At 38.7% G+C, this 12,038-nt stretch overlaps 1 protein-coding gene and 1 long non-coding RNA gene across 11 annotated transcripts in view; one reads left to right on the top strand and one right to left on the bottom strand.

Annotated features, from left to right (window-relative positions):
- Window positions 1–12,038, top strand: part of LOC105476887 (acetyl-CoA carboxylase alpha) — a 330,276-nt gene that overhangs the window by 201,902 nt on the left and 116,336 nt on the right. For 8 of the 9 annotated variants that reach the window (XM_011733176.2, XM_011733179.2, XM_071082789.1 and 5 more), the window contains 4 exons: window positions 2,730–2,753; window positions 5,404–5,547; window positions 6,325–6,421; window positions 7,334–7,441. In XM_011733176.2, the coding sequence (XP_011731478.1) occupies window positions 2,730–2,753; window positions 5,404–5,547; window positions 6,325–6,421; window positions 7,334–7,441 (373 nt within the window). The remainder of the gene's footprint in view (window positions 1–2,729; window positions 2,754–5,403; window positions 5,548–6,324; window positions 6,422–7,333; window positions 7,442–12,038) is intronic. The other variant, XM_011733177.2, reaches the window with a different exon arrangement.
- Window positions 1–12,038, bottom strand: part of LOC105476883 (uncharacterized) — a 93,864-nt gene that overhangs the window by 39,430 nt on the left and 42,396 nt on the right. The gene's annotated exons all lie outside the window — the stretch shown is intronic.

Raw genomic sequence — 12,038 nt, forward strand, 5'->3', positions numbered from 1 at the left:
ACCTGGCTAACTTTTGTATTTGTGTGTGTGTGTGTGTGTGTGTGTAGAGATGGATTTTGGAGATGTTGCCCAGGCTGGTCTTAAACTCCTGGGCTCAAGTGATCCACCCACCTCAGTCTCCCAAAGTGCTGGGATTACAGGAATGAGCCACTGCGCCCAGCCTAATTTAACTATTTTTGCATAATGAGTATGCAGTGGAATGTGACAAATTTTATTTTCAGCTACATAAATGGAATATTTGACTCCTATACAATCTCCTCCCTTAGTTGTGTGTGTGGTTTTTTCTGTTGTTGTTGTTGTTTTTTTTTTTTTTTTTGGTACAGAGTGTGGTGTATCACAGTGGTGTGTGATACGCCACATTTGTCATATTCTTAAATTGACCATATAGCCCTTGTATAGGATGAAAAATATGTAGTGGCCAGATTTGGTGGCTCACACCTATAATCCTAGCACTTCGGGAGGCTGAGGTAGGAGGATCACTTGAGCTCAGGAGTTCAAGATTAGCCTGGGTAACATGGTGGGACCTTATCTCTATTTCTTAAAAAAAGAAAACATGTAAATGATCATTATGGACATGACTAAGTATTTACCTGTTAATAGACAGTTTATCTTTCCTTCCTTCCTTGCTTATCTCCCTTACATCCCCACAGATTCTTCTTCTACCAAAGTGGAGAAGCTGGCTCTAAACCTACTTACATGATTGATTTGGGACCATTCCTTTAAAGATTAGAGATGTTGGGAGTTTTTACTTTTTACCCCATACTGTGTAGATGGTGCATAATTCTTATAACAAAGCAGCAGGGGGCTCTCTGTAGGAGCTTGAGAGTTGCTGATGGAGAAAGCCTGGCTTTTTGTTGTTCTTTTCAATTCAGGCCTTTTTCTACTGAAAACGTGGCCCTTATCCTGTGAAGACTCCCAAAGGGATTAGAATATAGCTACAGAAGCAGTTAGATTATTTTATTAGATTAGGAAATTTGTTAACAGTTGAGAGAGATTATACTGGTTTCTAAACTCTAGAAACCTGGATGAATGGAACCTGAGGTTTCTTTGGTTGTAGAATTCTCTCTGAACTGAGGTTCATGGTAAGAAACTGTGCAGGTGGCCCCTTTCCTTAGCATCCTTTATATCTTAAAAGGAAGACTATTCTCATTAGCATCTGCAGTTAGTATTCTGTTCAGCTGTACCTCCCTCTGTTCTAGAACCTGTGCATATTTTTTCTGTATTGATGAGGCCCAAGTGCATTATAACTAAGGATCTCTTGTAAAAATAAAACCCATTCTCCTGAGTGAGAGGCTCAAGGAATCCAAACAGCAAAGGTTCAGGTTTCTGCACTCGGAGGTTGCTCTTGCTGCCTTATGAATTCACTCTGTGATACAAGTTTGATGTAAAGAGCATTTCTACTCACAAATCACATGAGGTATACAGTTTGTGTGCAGTGATATGTCACAGCTTTTTATTTATATGGCCTGCTCAGTCTATTCTGCTCCTTCCACTGCCATGGAAAGTGCATCATTTTCCTCCCTCTATCTTCTTTCCCACATATCATCAGCACCACCCACCATGTTCTGCCCATTAAGTCCTCTGTGTGCTAGAAAACCCCAACAGTGATTAAATGCTGATAAAAGAATGTTAGAAGGTTAAGATATCAACCGATCAGCCCCCTTACAATGCCCCTAAATTGTAGGTGGTAAGTATAACTTTGCCCATTTAACATTGAAAATAAAGGTTTTTATTTGTTTGATTATTTTTCAGTTGGAGAAATATTTTAAAAAGAGTTGGTGGCAAAGGCCAAAGAGAATGTGGGAGATGTGCCTTGTAGTTTCCTATTCTTATCGTGGTCTTTCTTTCGTGATTTTGGCACATTCTCTATAAGGAAGTTCTAGGGTAGTCAAATTTAGGTAAGGTTTTATTTATGAAAGGCCTAGAGTTTTTAAGCTAACAGCAGTTTTTAAAATCATTATGACCCTAAACTCATTTAATTACAAAATATTAATTAATTTTAACAACTTATACTGCTCTGATCATAGAATCATTTATCATTACTTTTCTGCATGATTTTCAGTTCTTTTAAGCTCCTAGAATACAGTACCCTCCCCCCTGCTCTCCTTCATGGGAGGAAGAGTATGGATAAAAAGACTTAGAACAGGTAGCTGGGAACCCAGATTCCTGGGTACTTTTCTTTGGTGGAGAATTTGTAGGTCTGTCACATATCCTGGAAAAGCAATTAAGGTAGGAGGAGCTATGGAATCAACTTCTCTGGACCTCCTTATTACACCTTCAGTAATAGGAACAAGAAAGAAGAGTCTCTAAGAATCCCATGAAGAATTATATTTCTTGTTGGAACTTAAGTTAATATACCTTATTATATATATATCATATATATATGATATATACCATATCATATAGCTTAAATTAATTTTCATTAGCCTGTGTTTTACCACTACTCTGCATTTTTTTTTTTTTTTTTTGGTAATAGAGCTATTTTTAAAATCCATGGTAAATACATTTTGACCCTTTCCATCAGCAGCTGCTGTAGTGGGGTAGGTTAGGAGCATGCCTCTTTGGAGGCATCCTGGGGGTTGAAGGGTAATGAGCACTTAATTATGTCTGCTGAATGCCAGAGCTGCCAAACTGGAGCTCCTCACGACTGGTCTGTATCTGCTCTGACAATTCTTTTATTATGGCTTTCACTAACCTATCAGTAACTAACTGTGGTTGTTTAATTACAGAGGGAACATCCCTACGCTAAACAGGTACCGTATGTTTAGTTTCTTTTCCAATTAAAAGCACCTTTATGTAACTTATAATAGTGAAACCAGGAAGAAAATAACACTTGACATGATAATGTGTTGTCTGCTAGGGAGTCCTGAGCTCCCCTTTGGACATACTAAATTATTATTCTGTTTGGAAAACATGTCTTCAGCTTTTCTTCAGCTGTTCAAAAAGCACTACTTGAAAAGCCTCAGTATGGAGAAACTCCTATCTAGCTGTATATGGTAGGGGGTCTGTCTGCCTTATGTTCAGCCTTGCTAGCAGCATCTTCTTTTGCTAAGTTCTCTGTGTACTTTGAGGCTTTCAGAGGAGAAACCCTTAAGGTTACTCCTATCCTGGCAAATTATTCACAATTTTTACAATTTTTAGTTTCTCTAATTTGCTTCTCCTTTTAGAGGAGTGCAGATCCAGAAATAGCTGATCTCATGTTTTATCAGTTTGTTAGTTAATTTTCTAAAGTGTTAAAGTGTTAGAATGATAGTCAGTTTTTATTTCAGACCTGTAATAAGATTAACATTGGAAAAGTATATTTAAATTTTGATGTGTTTAGCCCTGTGTAGAGGTTTCTAGGCTAACATCACATAAGTGATATTTTAGTATTTTGGGTTTCTCCTGTCTCTTGAACCAAGCAAGGCAACACAATGCAAGTTTGAGAGGATAGCAATTCTGATTGGAATTGAATCCACAAAATGCAAAAGCAATAGTAAGTTGATGGCACGGTCTTTGCAGATAATCAGCTACATGTGGAAATATAGATTTGCATTTATTTTGTCCCTCTGCCTTTAAAATATTAAGTAATCAAAACTAATCATAGCTTTTAGATCCCAATTTGGATGTGGAGAGGAAAGGGAATGCTTTTAATTGGTCTTGTAATCTTCCCTTGGTGAGTGGGCTTGGCTCATTCCTGCCTGCCCTTAGCTGCCCTGGTTCACAAGCATAGCAGTGAGGGGAAACTGAATAGTCGATATTTCCCATGGGGTTCAGTTGAGTGAAAAAGCTACTTAACCCCATGGTTGCCACAAACATAGCTTCTTCAGAGGGAGTTCCCTTTAAATGTGGTCTGGAACCCTTTTATCTTTCCTGTCTAATGCCAAGCAGGTAGAAAAGATACAATGCCTCACAAACTTGCTCTTTTAGTAAATATATCTGGTGATCCTAGAAAAGAGGAGGATGATAGCACTTCTGTGGTAATACAACTCTGAATCCCAGTTTCTAGTGAGCACCATGTTTAAGACTTGCTTGATGTGTGTTTCATTTGTTTGTTTCATTCATGGTATCAATGGTTTCCTCTCCCACTTTGCCTTCTACTCCTGAGTACTGTCAAAAATGATGTACCTTTTCCATAGTCATCACTCACCAAAGGCATAAAAACCTGGAGTGTCAGTCTCTATAGTCTGTGTGAGCAGCACTCCCATCCTATAAAGAATTCCATTGCCTTATAATTATGATTTGCGATAGGGTACAGTATGTACCCAGATATCAAGTCCACGTTGTCGTCTCTCTTTCCCCTGCAACACTGCAGGTGGTGTACTTCAAGGAGATATTTGGGGCAGTTCTCCAAATTCAAGTGCCATTGCCTTGCCCTGAACTTGCTTCAGATCAGTATGCTGGTAACATGTCAGGCAAGTCTTGGAGGCATCCTTTAGCTTGGTCCTTCCTAACAGGCTGTCCTGATTGAGCATTCAGAAACACTTTACAGTATTATTTATTAGTACGTACTGTTAAGGTGCACAAGAAATATAGAGATTCATTGTTTTTAGATTGAACAAATCAGTTCAGTTCTCTTCAAGCATCTCTGTTTAGCAGCTGTTTGTCATGCTTACACATACTTTGAGACCCATACTCTGCCCTTTTGTATGTTGCTGGAAATTATTAAGGGCTTTCAAAGGAGATTTTTTTTGTTTTGATATAGAAGTGCTTAACTATGAAAAGAAAAACGTGCAATTTGGGGTTGAAAAATGTCTCTCTTTTCAAAAAGGGAGAACTGTAACCCCAGTAACTATCCCTACCAGCCCATTAAAGGAAAAAGTAAATTCCTCAGTAAATTTCCTTTTATAGACTGTGACCTGTTTCTGTACCCTAATGTTTTATATAATTATTTACTAAACCATTCCAGATGACTTAATTATAATTGTTGTTTTACATACATATATCTACCTATCTCTTTATTTATCTGTGAATACTTACTCTATTACAGTTCCTAGAAAACAAAATGCCTTAAGCATTGCATAGTTACAACACACTTGGCTTGCTTACTTCCTTTTAAAGGAGAGAATGCTTTAGGGAGGGGGAAGATGCAGGATGGTTTTTAACCCCTATGTGCTATTCATTCATTGGACATCTTACAATGTAATTGTATTAAAACTGCCTGGAAATTCCTAACAGTCCTTAGCTTTTTATTTGAAGAAATTTTGGAGTGATGAAAATATAGTTTATATGGGGAAATTCAAAAGAAAGGGTTAACATGAATCCAGCAAAACAACCTTATCCGTAGTGGGTAAAAAAACCAAATCTGCTCTGCAACCTGACCCTACTTCAGTGTTTTGTCCTAGTTCCTTTTCCCTACTGTTACTTTCCCAGTCCTTGCTCCTACCCTCCTTGTCTAATGAACATGATTGAATTACCATTTAGAATGTCCTTCTCCTCCAACCTCAACCACTATGGCATGACCCATGTAGCTAGTGTCAGCGATGTGCTGTTGGACAACTCATTCACTCCACCTTGTCAGCGGATGGGCGGAATGGTCTCTTTTCGGACTTTCGAAGATTTTGTCAGGTAAGACATTGTGGAACTATGTCTATACAAGGGGAGCTACGGACATGTGTGTTTTGGGGTCTCAGCTTTCTGCAAAATGAATAAAGGTCTCCCGAATAGCCGTGAGCCAGCTAAAAAGATGTAACCCTTGCTGTATATGCTCTCAGAGAGGTATATATCCTTGCATTTCTACCTCTCATTCAGTTTCTACAAGCCTCTACTTGTAGTATGAGCCTGGTCAGAAAAAAAGAAACAAACGAAAACCATCTTTTCCTGAGGAGCTAACAGAAGAAGCTGTCTGCTCTGTGATGAGTGAAATGTCAGGAGAAATTAAACATAACACTAGAGTGAGCCCCACAAGAGACGATACATCTTTTGATTAAATGCATTCAGCATCTATCTCTTGATGTATACTGATGCATTACCCTAGGGGGAGGGGTAATTACATTGGACTGTCACTACTCCAGTTCCAGGCACTTTCTGTTACTTTAAGACTGATGATGACAGCAGTGCTCATATCTTACATATGAGGAAAACAAAACAAAACAAAAAAGCTTTAGATCATTCTTTCTAAAAAAGAAAAAATATATATGGTTTATTAAAGTTTAAACAATCCATCCTCCTAATTTCTGCCACTTGGTGAAATTTTGCATGTCACCTCTAGCCACTGGTGATTCTATTCAGTTAACTATTGAGCCCAGGCTAAGATAGAGTATTCTTTTAGACTCAGCTGGCAATGGTAGTGTTAGTTTCCTGCCACTTGGGTTTCATGGTGGGTGTTTCTCTTGTATTTTTTAGGATCTTTGATGAAGTGATGAGCTGCTTCTCTGACTCCCCACCCCAGAGTCCCACATTCCCTGAGGCAGGTCACACGTCTCTTTATGATGAAGATAAGGTATAATGTCCCTTTTGGGAGACTGCTTTGTTCCCTCAGACATGGGACTTGTACTGTATACTATCTTTCTGACTTTGAACTATTATTGGAAAGAGTTCATCATTTTACCCCACTTTATAGTATTTAATTTTGTATGCCTCACCAAAGTATTTTCTGGAAACAGGTGGAATATAAATCCTAACTTTAAAAAAAACTATATTAATTTTGGAGTCCATAGTATAGAATGGGCTCAGCTATGTCCATTGCAGCTGCCTCTGAATCTCTGAATGTTGTTTTAAGGATTTGGGCTTTGGTTGCTGGAATTCTTATTCGGCCATGGCTTATATTTTTGCTTAATGGTGCAATCATAGTCCTCAGAGAATGGAGGACTTTAGATTACAGGAAAAAAAATAGGCATTTTGTTTAAAACTTTGTCTTTTTATTAAATCATTTCTTTTTACTTATCAGTAGATAAATTATTCTTCCTCTATGATGTTATTTTTTCGTGATTTGATACTTCCATTGTTTGATAAATTATAAGGAAATATATTATGTGGGAATATGTCCAGATGGCTTATTTCACTCATTTTCCTTCACATTCTATGAAGAGATGTGGCAAATAGTTTCACCCCCATTTTACTAGTAAAAAAGGTGAGACATAGTGATCTTCAACTTCATACCAAGTAAAGTTTGGGCCACCTGTTGCTAATGCCTCTGCTGCCTTATCTTTTAAAAGTTACATGCTTTACTTTATTTAATCTCTCTGTGGCTGTTGGACAGTGGTTTCAATTTGCTCATTCCTACTGCTGGGCAAACCAAAATATTCTGTGGGGTGTATCTGTTTTTCAGGTATTCTACCAAATATTATAACTTCTACCTGCATCTGTATTGGCCAGCCTTATAATTTCTTTGGCTTGTATTCTTGAGTTACAGGTTCCCAGGGATGAACCAATTCACATTCTCAATGTGGCTATCAAGACTGACTGTGATATTGAGGATGACAGGCTGGCAGCTATGTTCAGAGAATTTACCCAGCAAAATGTAAGTTCTCGATTGGGTGGAAGCTCATGATGGCCCCTTTCCTACTGACTGTGTATCATTAGCTATCCTTTTATCACTTGCTAGTTTATGGCTATGTCTTTTATCATAACTCTCAGAACTATGGCTAGTTCTGCCTTTAGGGATAAAATCCCAAAGTAACTTAATAATATATAATGAATATCTTTGTGTGTCAACAGACATAGACCTCAAATATTTAAAATGTTTTTAAGGGAAGTTATGTTGCTAAATCTCTCCCAGAGCTCCAGTCTTGAACTTCGAATCACTTACTGAGTATTTTCCTTTGGTAACTTTCCACATGTCTAAGCCCAAACTCCCCTCAGGTCCCTTCTGTGTCTTCCCCTCCCCTCCTTTGAAAATATCAGTTATAGCCGGGCGCGGTGGCTCAAGCCTGTAATCCCAGCACTTTGGGAGGCCGAGACGGGCGGATCACGAGTTCAGGAGATCGAGACCATCCTGGCTAACATGGTGAAACCCCGTCTCTACTAAAATACAAAAAAAATTAGCCGGGCGAGGTGGCGGGCGCCTGTACTCCCAGCTACTCGGGAGGCTGAGGCAGGAGAATGGCGTGAACCCGGGAGGCGGGGCTTGCAGTGAGCTGAGATCCAGCCACTGCACTCCAGCCTGGGCAACAGAGCCAGACTCCGTCTCAAAAAAAAAAAAAAGAAAATATCAGTTATACACCTACCCTCCTTTCAATTTTATGTCACTTGAATATCTCCTGTTGACATCAAACTCCATAGTCTAAATGTCATTTTCCATCATTGTCCTTCTCCTCTTCTCATCCCTTTCCAGTCCCCTCATAAAACAAAACAAAAAACCTCACAACTCACCATACCTTTCACTCCCAATCATTCAGAAGTCATTGACTTTATCCTTGACATTCCTTCATTCTACCCTTCTACCCACAATCTGTACATATTTATTTGTATCTGGTCAGTCACCAAGGTCTGCTAGTTTTTCTTTGCAGTCTTTTTTACCCTTTCTCTTTTTCTTATTTCCAGTTTTTAAATTCCCACTGCCATCCCTAATTCAAACCCTTGCTATCTTACACCTGAGACACCGCAGCAGGGTTACTTTTGATCTACTTATCTTCCTTCACTTTCTCCCTCCAAAGAGTTTCCATTCTGCTCACCATCACAAAATTAAATGTCCCAAATGTGCTCTGACCATGTTATTTTCCCACTTAACAGTGATTCTCTTTGACCTTCCGAATACCTCCTTAACTTTAGCTTCAACATCATCAGCCTATTGAGAGACTAACATGTAGCCTTTGCTATTTTGTGAAAAGACCTTTGTTCATTGTCTAATATGCCTCATTTACTGTACTTCTTTGACTTCCTCTTACCTAGAAAGTTTTCTTTCACCTTTCTTTCTAAATCCCGCTTGTCTTAAGAACTGTCCCAAATTTCACCTCTTCAATGAGGACTTCTGAGTAGCCCTAACTAAAATGTATGTTCTTCCTTTGAATTCCTAATTGGTCAGCATACATTTATTAGCAATAATAATGCCAGCCAGGCACGGTGGCTCACACCTGTAATCCCAGCACTTTGGGAGGCTGAGAGAGGAGGACCGCTTGAGTCCAGAAGTTCGAGACTAGCCTTGGCAACATAGCAATAATAATGCCTTTTATTTATAAAAAAAATTCTACCTAAATTTTTTATTTGCATCTTACCACAATTCCATGGGGTTAGATAAGTCAGGAATTATTCCAGTTGTACACATGGGCAAAAGCTGGAGCTCAAAGAAATTAAAACCCCTAGGTCACCAGCTGGAAGGTGATAGAGCAAATACTAGAACTTAAGGATTTGATGCCAGGTGTAGGGAGCACAGATCTAGGTAATAGTAAGTAATACCTTCTTCGCCCTGAAGATGCTTATAGTCTAGTTGAGGGGATAGGATAGGCATGCTTAAAACAATAATCTACAGTTATATTTCATTATGATATGTGATAGATGGCAAAGTGTCATCTTAAACTGCCCTTGATGGCAAGACCCATGTGTTCTCTTGGAGTAGACAGCACTTAACCCATGGTCTTGTTACAGAGAAAGAACTCAGTAGATGTTTTCAAAATATAATTCAGTGGTGTAGACAATTCGTACCATTGGCATTCACATCATGTAATGCTAATGGTAGATATCTAGGGGAAAAAATGGTAAATTTGTGATGACTATAAGTCTTAGTACTTATTCCATGATACTGTCGTGGCACTTAAACTAACTGTGGGATTGCAGTGGCCAATAGGAGGAAAAGGTGCTTCCAGAGACGTGAAAGTAGGGGACATGCCTGGGGCTTTTTCTATAGACAGAAATTTACCTTCCTTCTTGCCCTTGACCAGTGACCACATAAAATTAACCTAAAGCCAGTGATCAAGGTAATCTTTGCTGGAAGAGTCCTTTTTTTTTTAGATGGAATTTCACTCTTGTTGCCCAGGCTGGAGTGCAATGGTGTGACCTCAGCTCACAGCAACCCCCGCCTCCTGGGTTCAAGTGATTCTCCTGCCTCAGCCTCCTGAGTAACTGGGATTATAGACATGTGCCACCACACCCAGCTAATTTTTGTATTTTAGTAGAGATGGGGTTTCTGCATGTTGATCAGGCTGTTCTCGAACTCCCGACCTCAGGTGATCTGCCTGCCTCGGCCTTGCAAAGTGCTGGGATTACAGGCGTGAGCCACTGCGCCCGACCTGGAAGAGTCTTAATGTTATATGTGGCTGCTGCTGCTGCTTCATGAAATAATCTATGAAAGTATCTTTCTAGGTTTTGAGGCACTAGTTGCCCATGTTTGAGTATTTTTCCATAATTTGACTACAACTTGCCATTTGTTGTTGCCCTCAAATCTAAGTGTCATATTTATCAGCACATGTTGATCTACAAAGACATTTTCAGCCAGGCGCAGTGGCTCATGCCTATAATCCTAGCATTTTGGGAGGCCGAGGTGGGTGGATCACAAGGTCAGGAGTTCAAGACCAGCCTGGCCAATATGGTGAAACCCCATCTCTAGTACTAAATACAAAAATTAGCCGGGCATGGTGGCGAGTGCCTGTAGTCCCAGCTACTCGGGAGGCTGAGGCAAGAGAATCGCTTGAACCTGGGGGCAGAGCTTGCTGTGAGCCAAGATTGCACCACTGCACTCCAGCCTGGCGACACAGCGAGACTCCGTCTCAATTAAAAAAAAAAAAAAAGTATTTTCTTCATATTCACTACATATGTTTGTAACATTAATGAGAAATAAGAAATTACCCTTTTCCTTGACTAGATGTGGAAACTAAGGCACAGAGAAATCCAGTGTCTTTGCCTAACGCTATTTAGAATGGTAAGGGTAGACTGTGTTGACACTTTAAGCATAGAGAAGCTATTTACTGCATCAGGTACTGTGCTTATCCAGGGACATTTGGCATTTTCATCTCCTTGTTAAAATATATGTGTGTGTGTGTGTGTGTGTGTGTGTATATATATATATATATATATATAAAAGAAAGAAAAGGAAAGAAAAGCAATTTAAGAAAAACAAAAGATGAAGTGGCAACTAGTTTTGTTTTTCACTTCATGATCATGCTCCTAGCAGTTTAAAAAAAGTTTTTTTTTTTAAGCACACATTAAACTATCAAATAGGTTGATCCAAATTGTCCAAATAATCTTCTAGTCCCAGCATGTCTTTTTTTCTCTCATAGAAATTAGGATCATATATTTGTAAATGACTTGTGGAGGAGATTGAAGCAGTCAGTGTAAATGGAGTTTCTCCAGGTGCTGACGCCTAATCGCTGGGTAATAGCTGTGGACTTGCTGTGAGACCCGCATTATTACAATGTAATCAGAATCCTGTTGCTCTGCTGTTATTGTCAGCCACTTGTGGAATTTTAAAAGCAATAACAATTTTGATTTTAAATCATGGCATTATTAAAGTTATTTTCTTCCCTTGCCAGAACATAGCTATTGATGCTTGTCTTTGAAGGACTTGACTGTAGTGGAATCTTTGTTGATGTCAGAAGAAGTATTTCTGTTCCTGGCCACACTGAGAAACCCCCCCTTTCTTTTGACACATTTTTTTCATATTGTAGTGTCAATACTTGGTTATTTACAGCAAGGAGTATGATGGCAGTACAAATAATTTTTTAAAGCAGTTAAACCAAAATGTATTTATATTTGGCCTGATAATTTATTATTTTATTATTTGCTTATAGAAAATTAATTTTTCCAGTTATCTTTTGTTTATGCTGTTAATAAAATTATTTTATTACTCAGCAATGCCATGGCAGAATTGAAGAAACTGGAAGAAGTAACCCAAGAATGTGCTTCCTTATAAGGGGAAGACAATTTGGATTAAAAAATATAATATCATGAATGTTAAGAATTGGCATATAAACATATCTCTTGGTTAGAGTTATAGCAAGAAATGTGGTCAAACGAAAGTCTGGATGTAGGCTGTGAAAGTCCACATTAGTTTTCTATTTGTACTATTCATATGTTTTCTCAGGTCATTCAACCGGTGGGGTTGCTTTTCTACTTGTTGTTATAATCCTTCTTTGTTAGGGACCTCTAAACCCATGTATTTTACTTAATTCATTAATTTGTATCTT

Source organism: Macaca nemestrina, chromosome 17, assembly GCF_043159975.1.
Source record: "Macaca nemestrina isolate mMacNem1 chromosome 17, mMacNem.hap1, whole genome shotgun sequence".
Taxonomy (NCBI): Eukaryota; Metazoa; Chordata; class Mammalia; order Primates; family Cercopithecidae; genus Macaca; species Macaca nemestrina.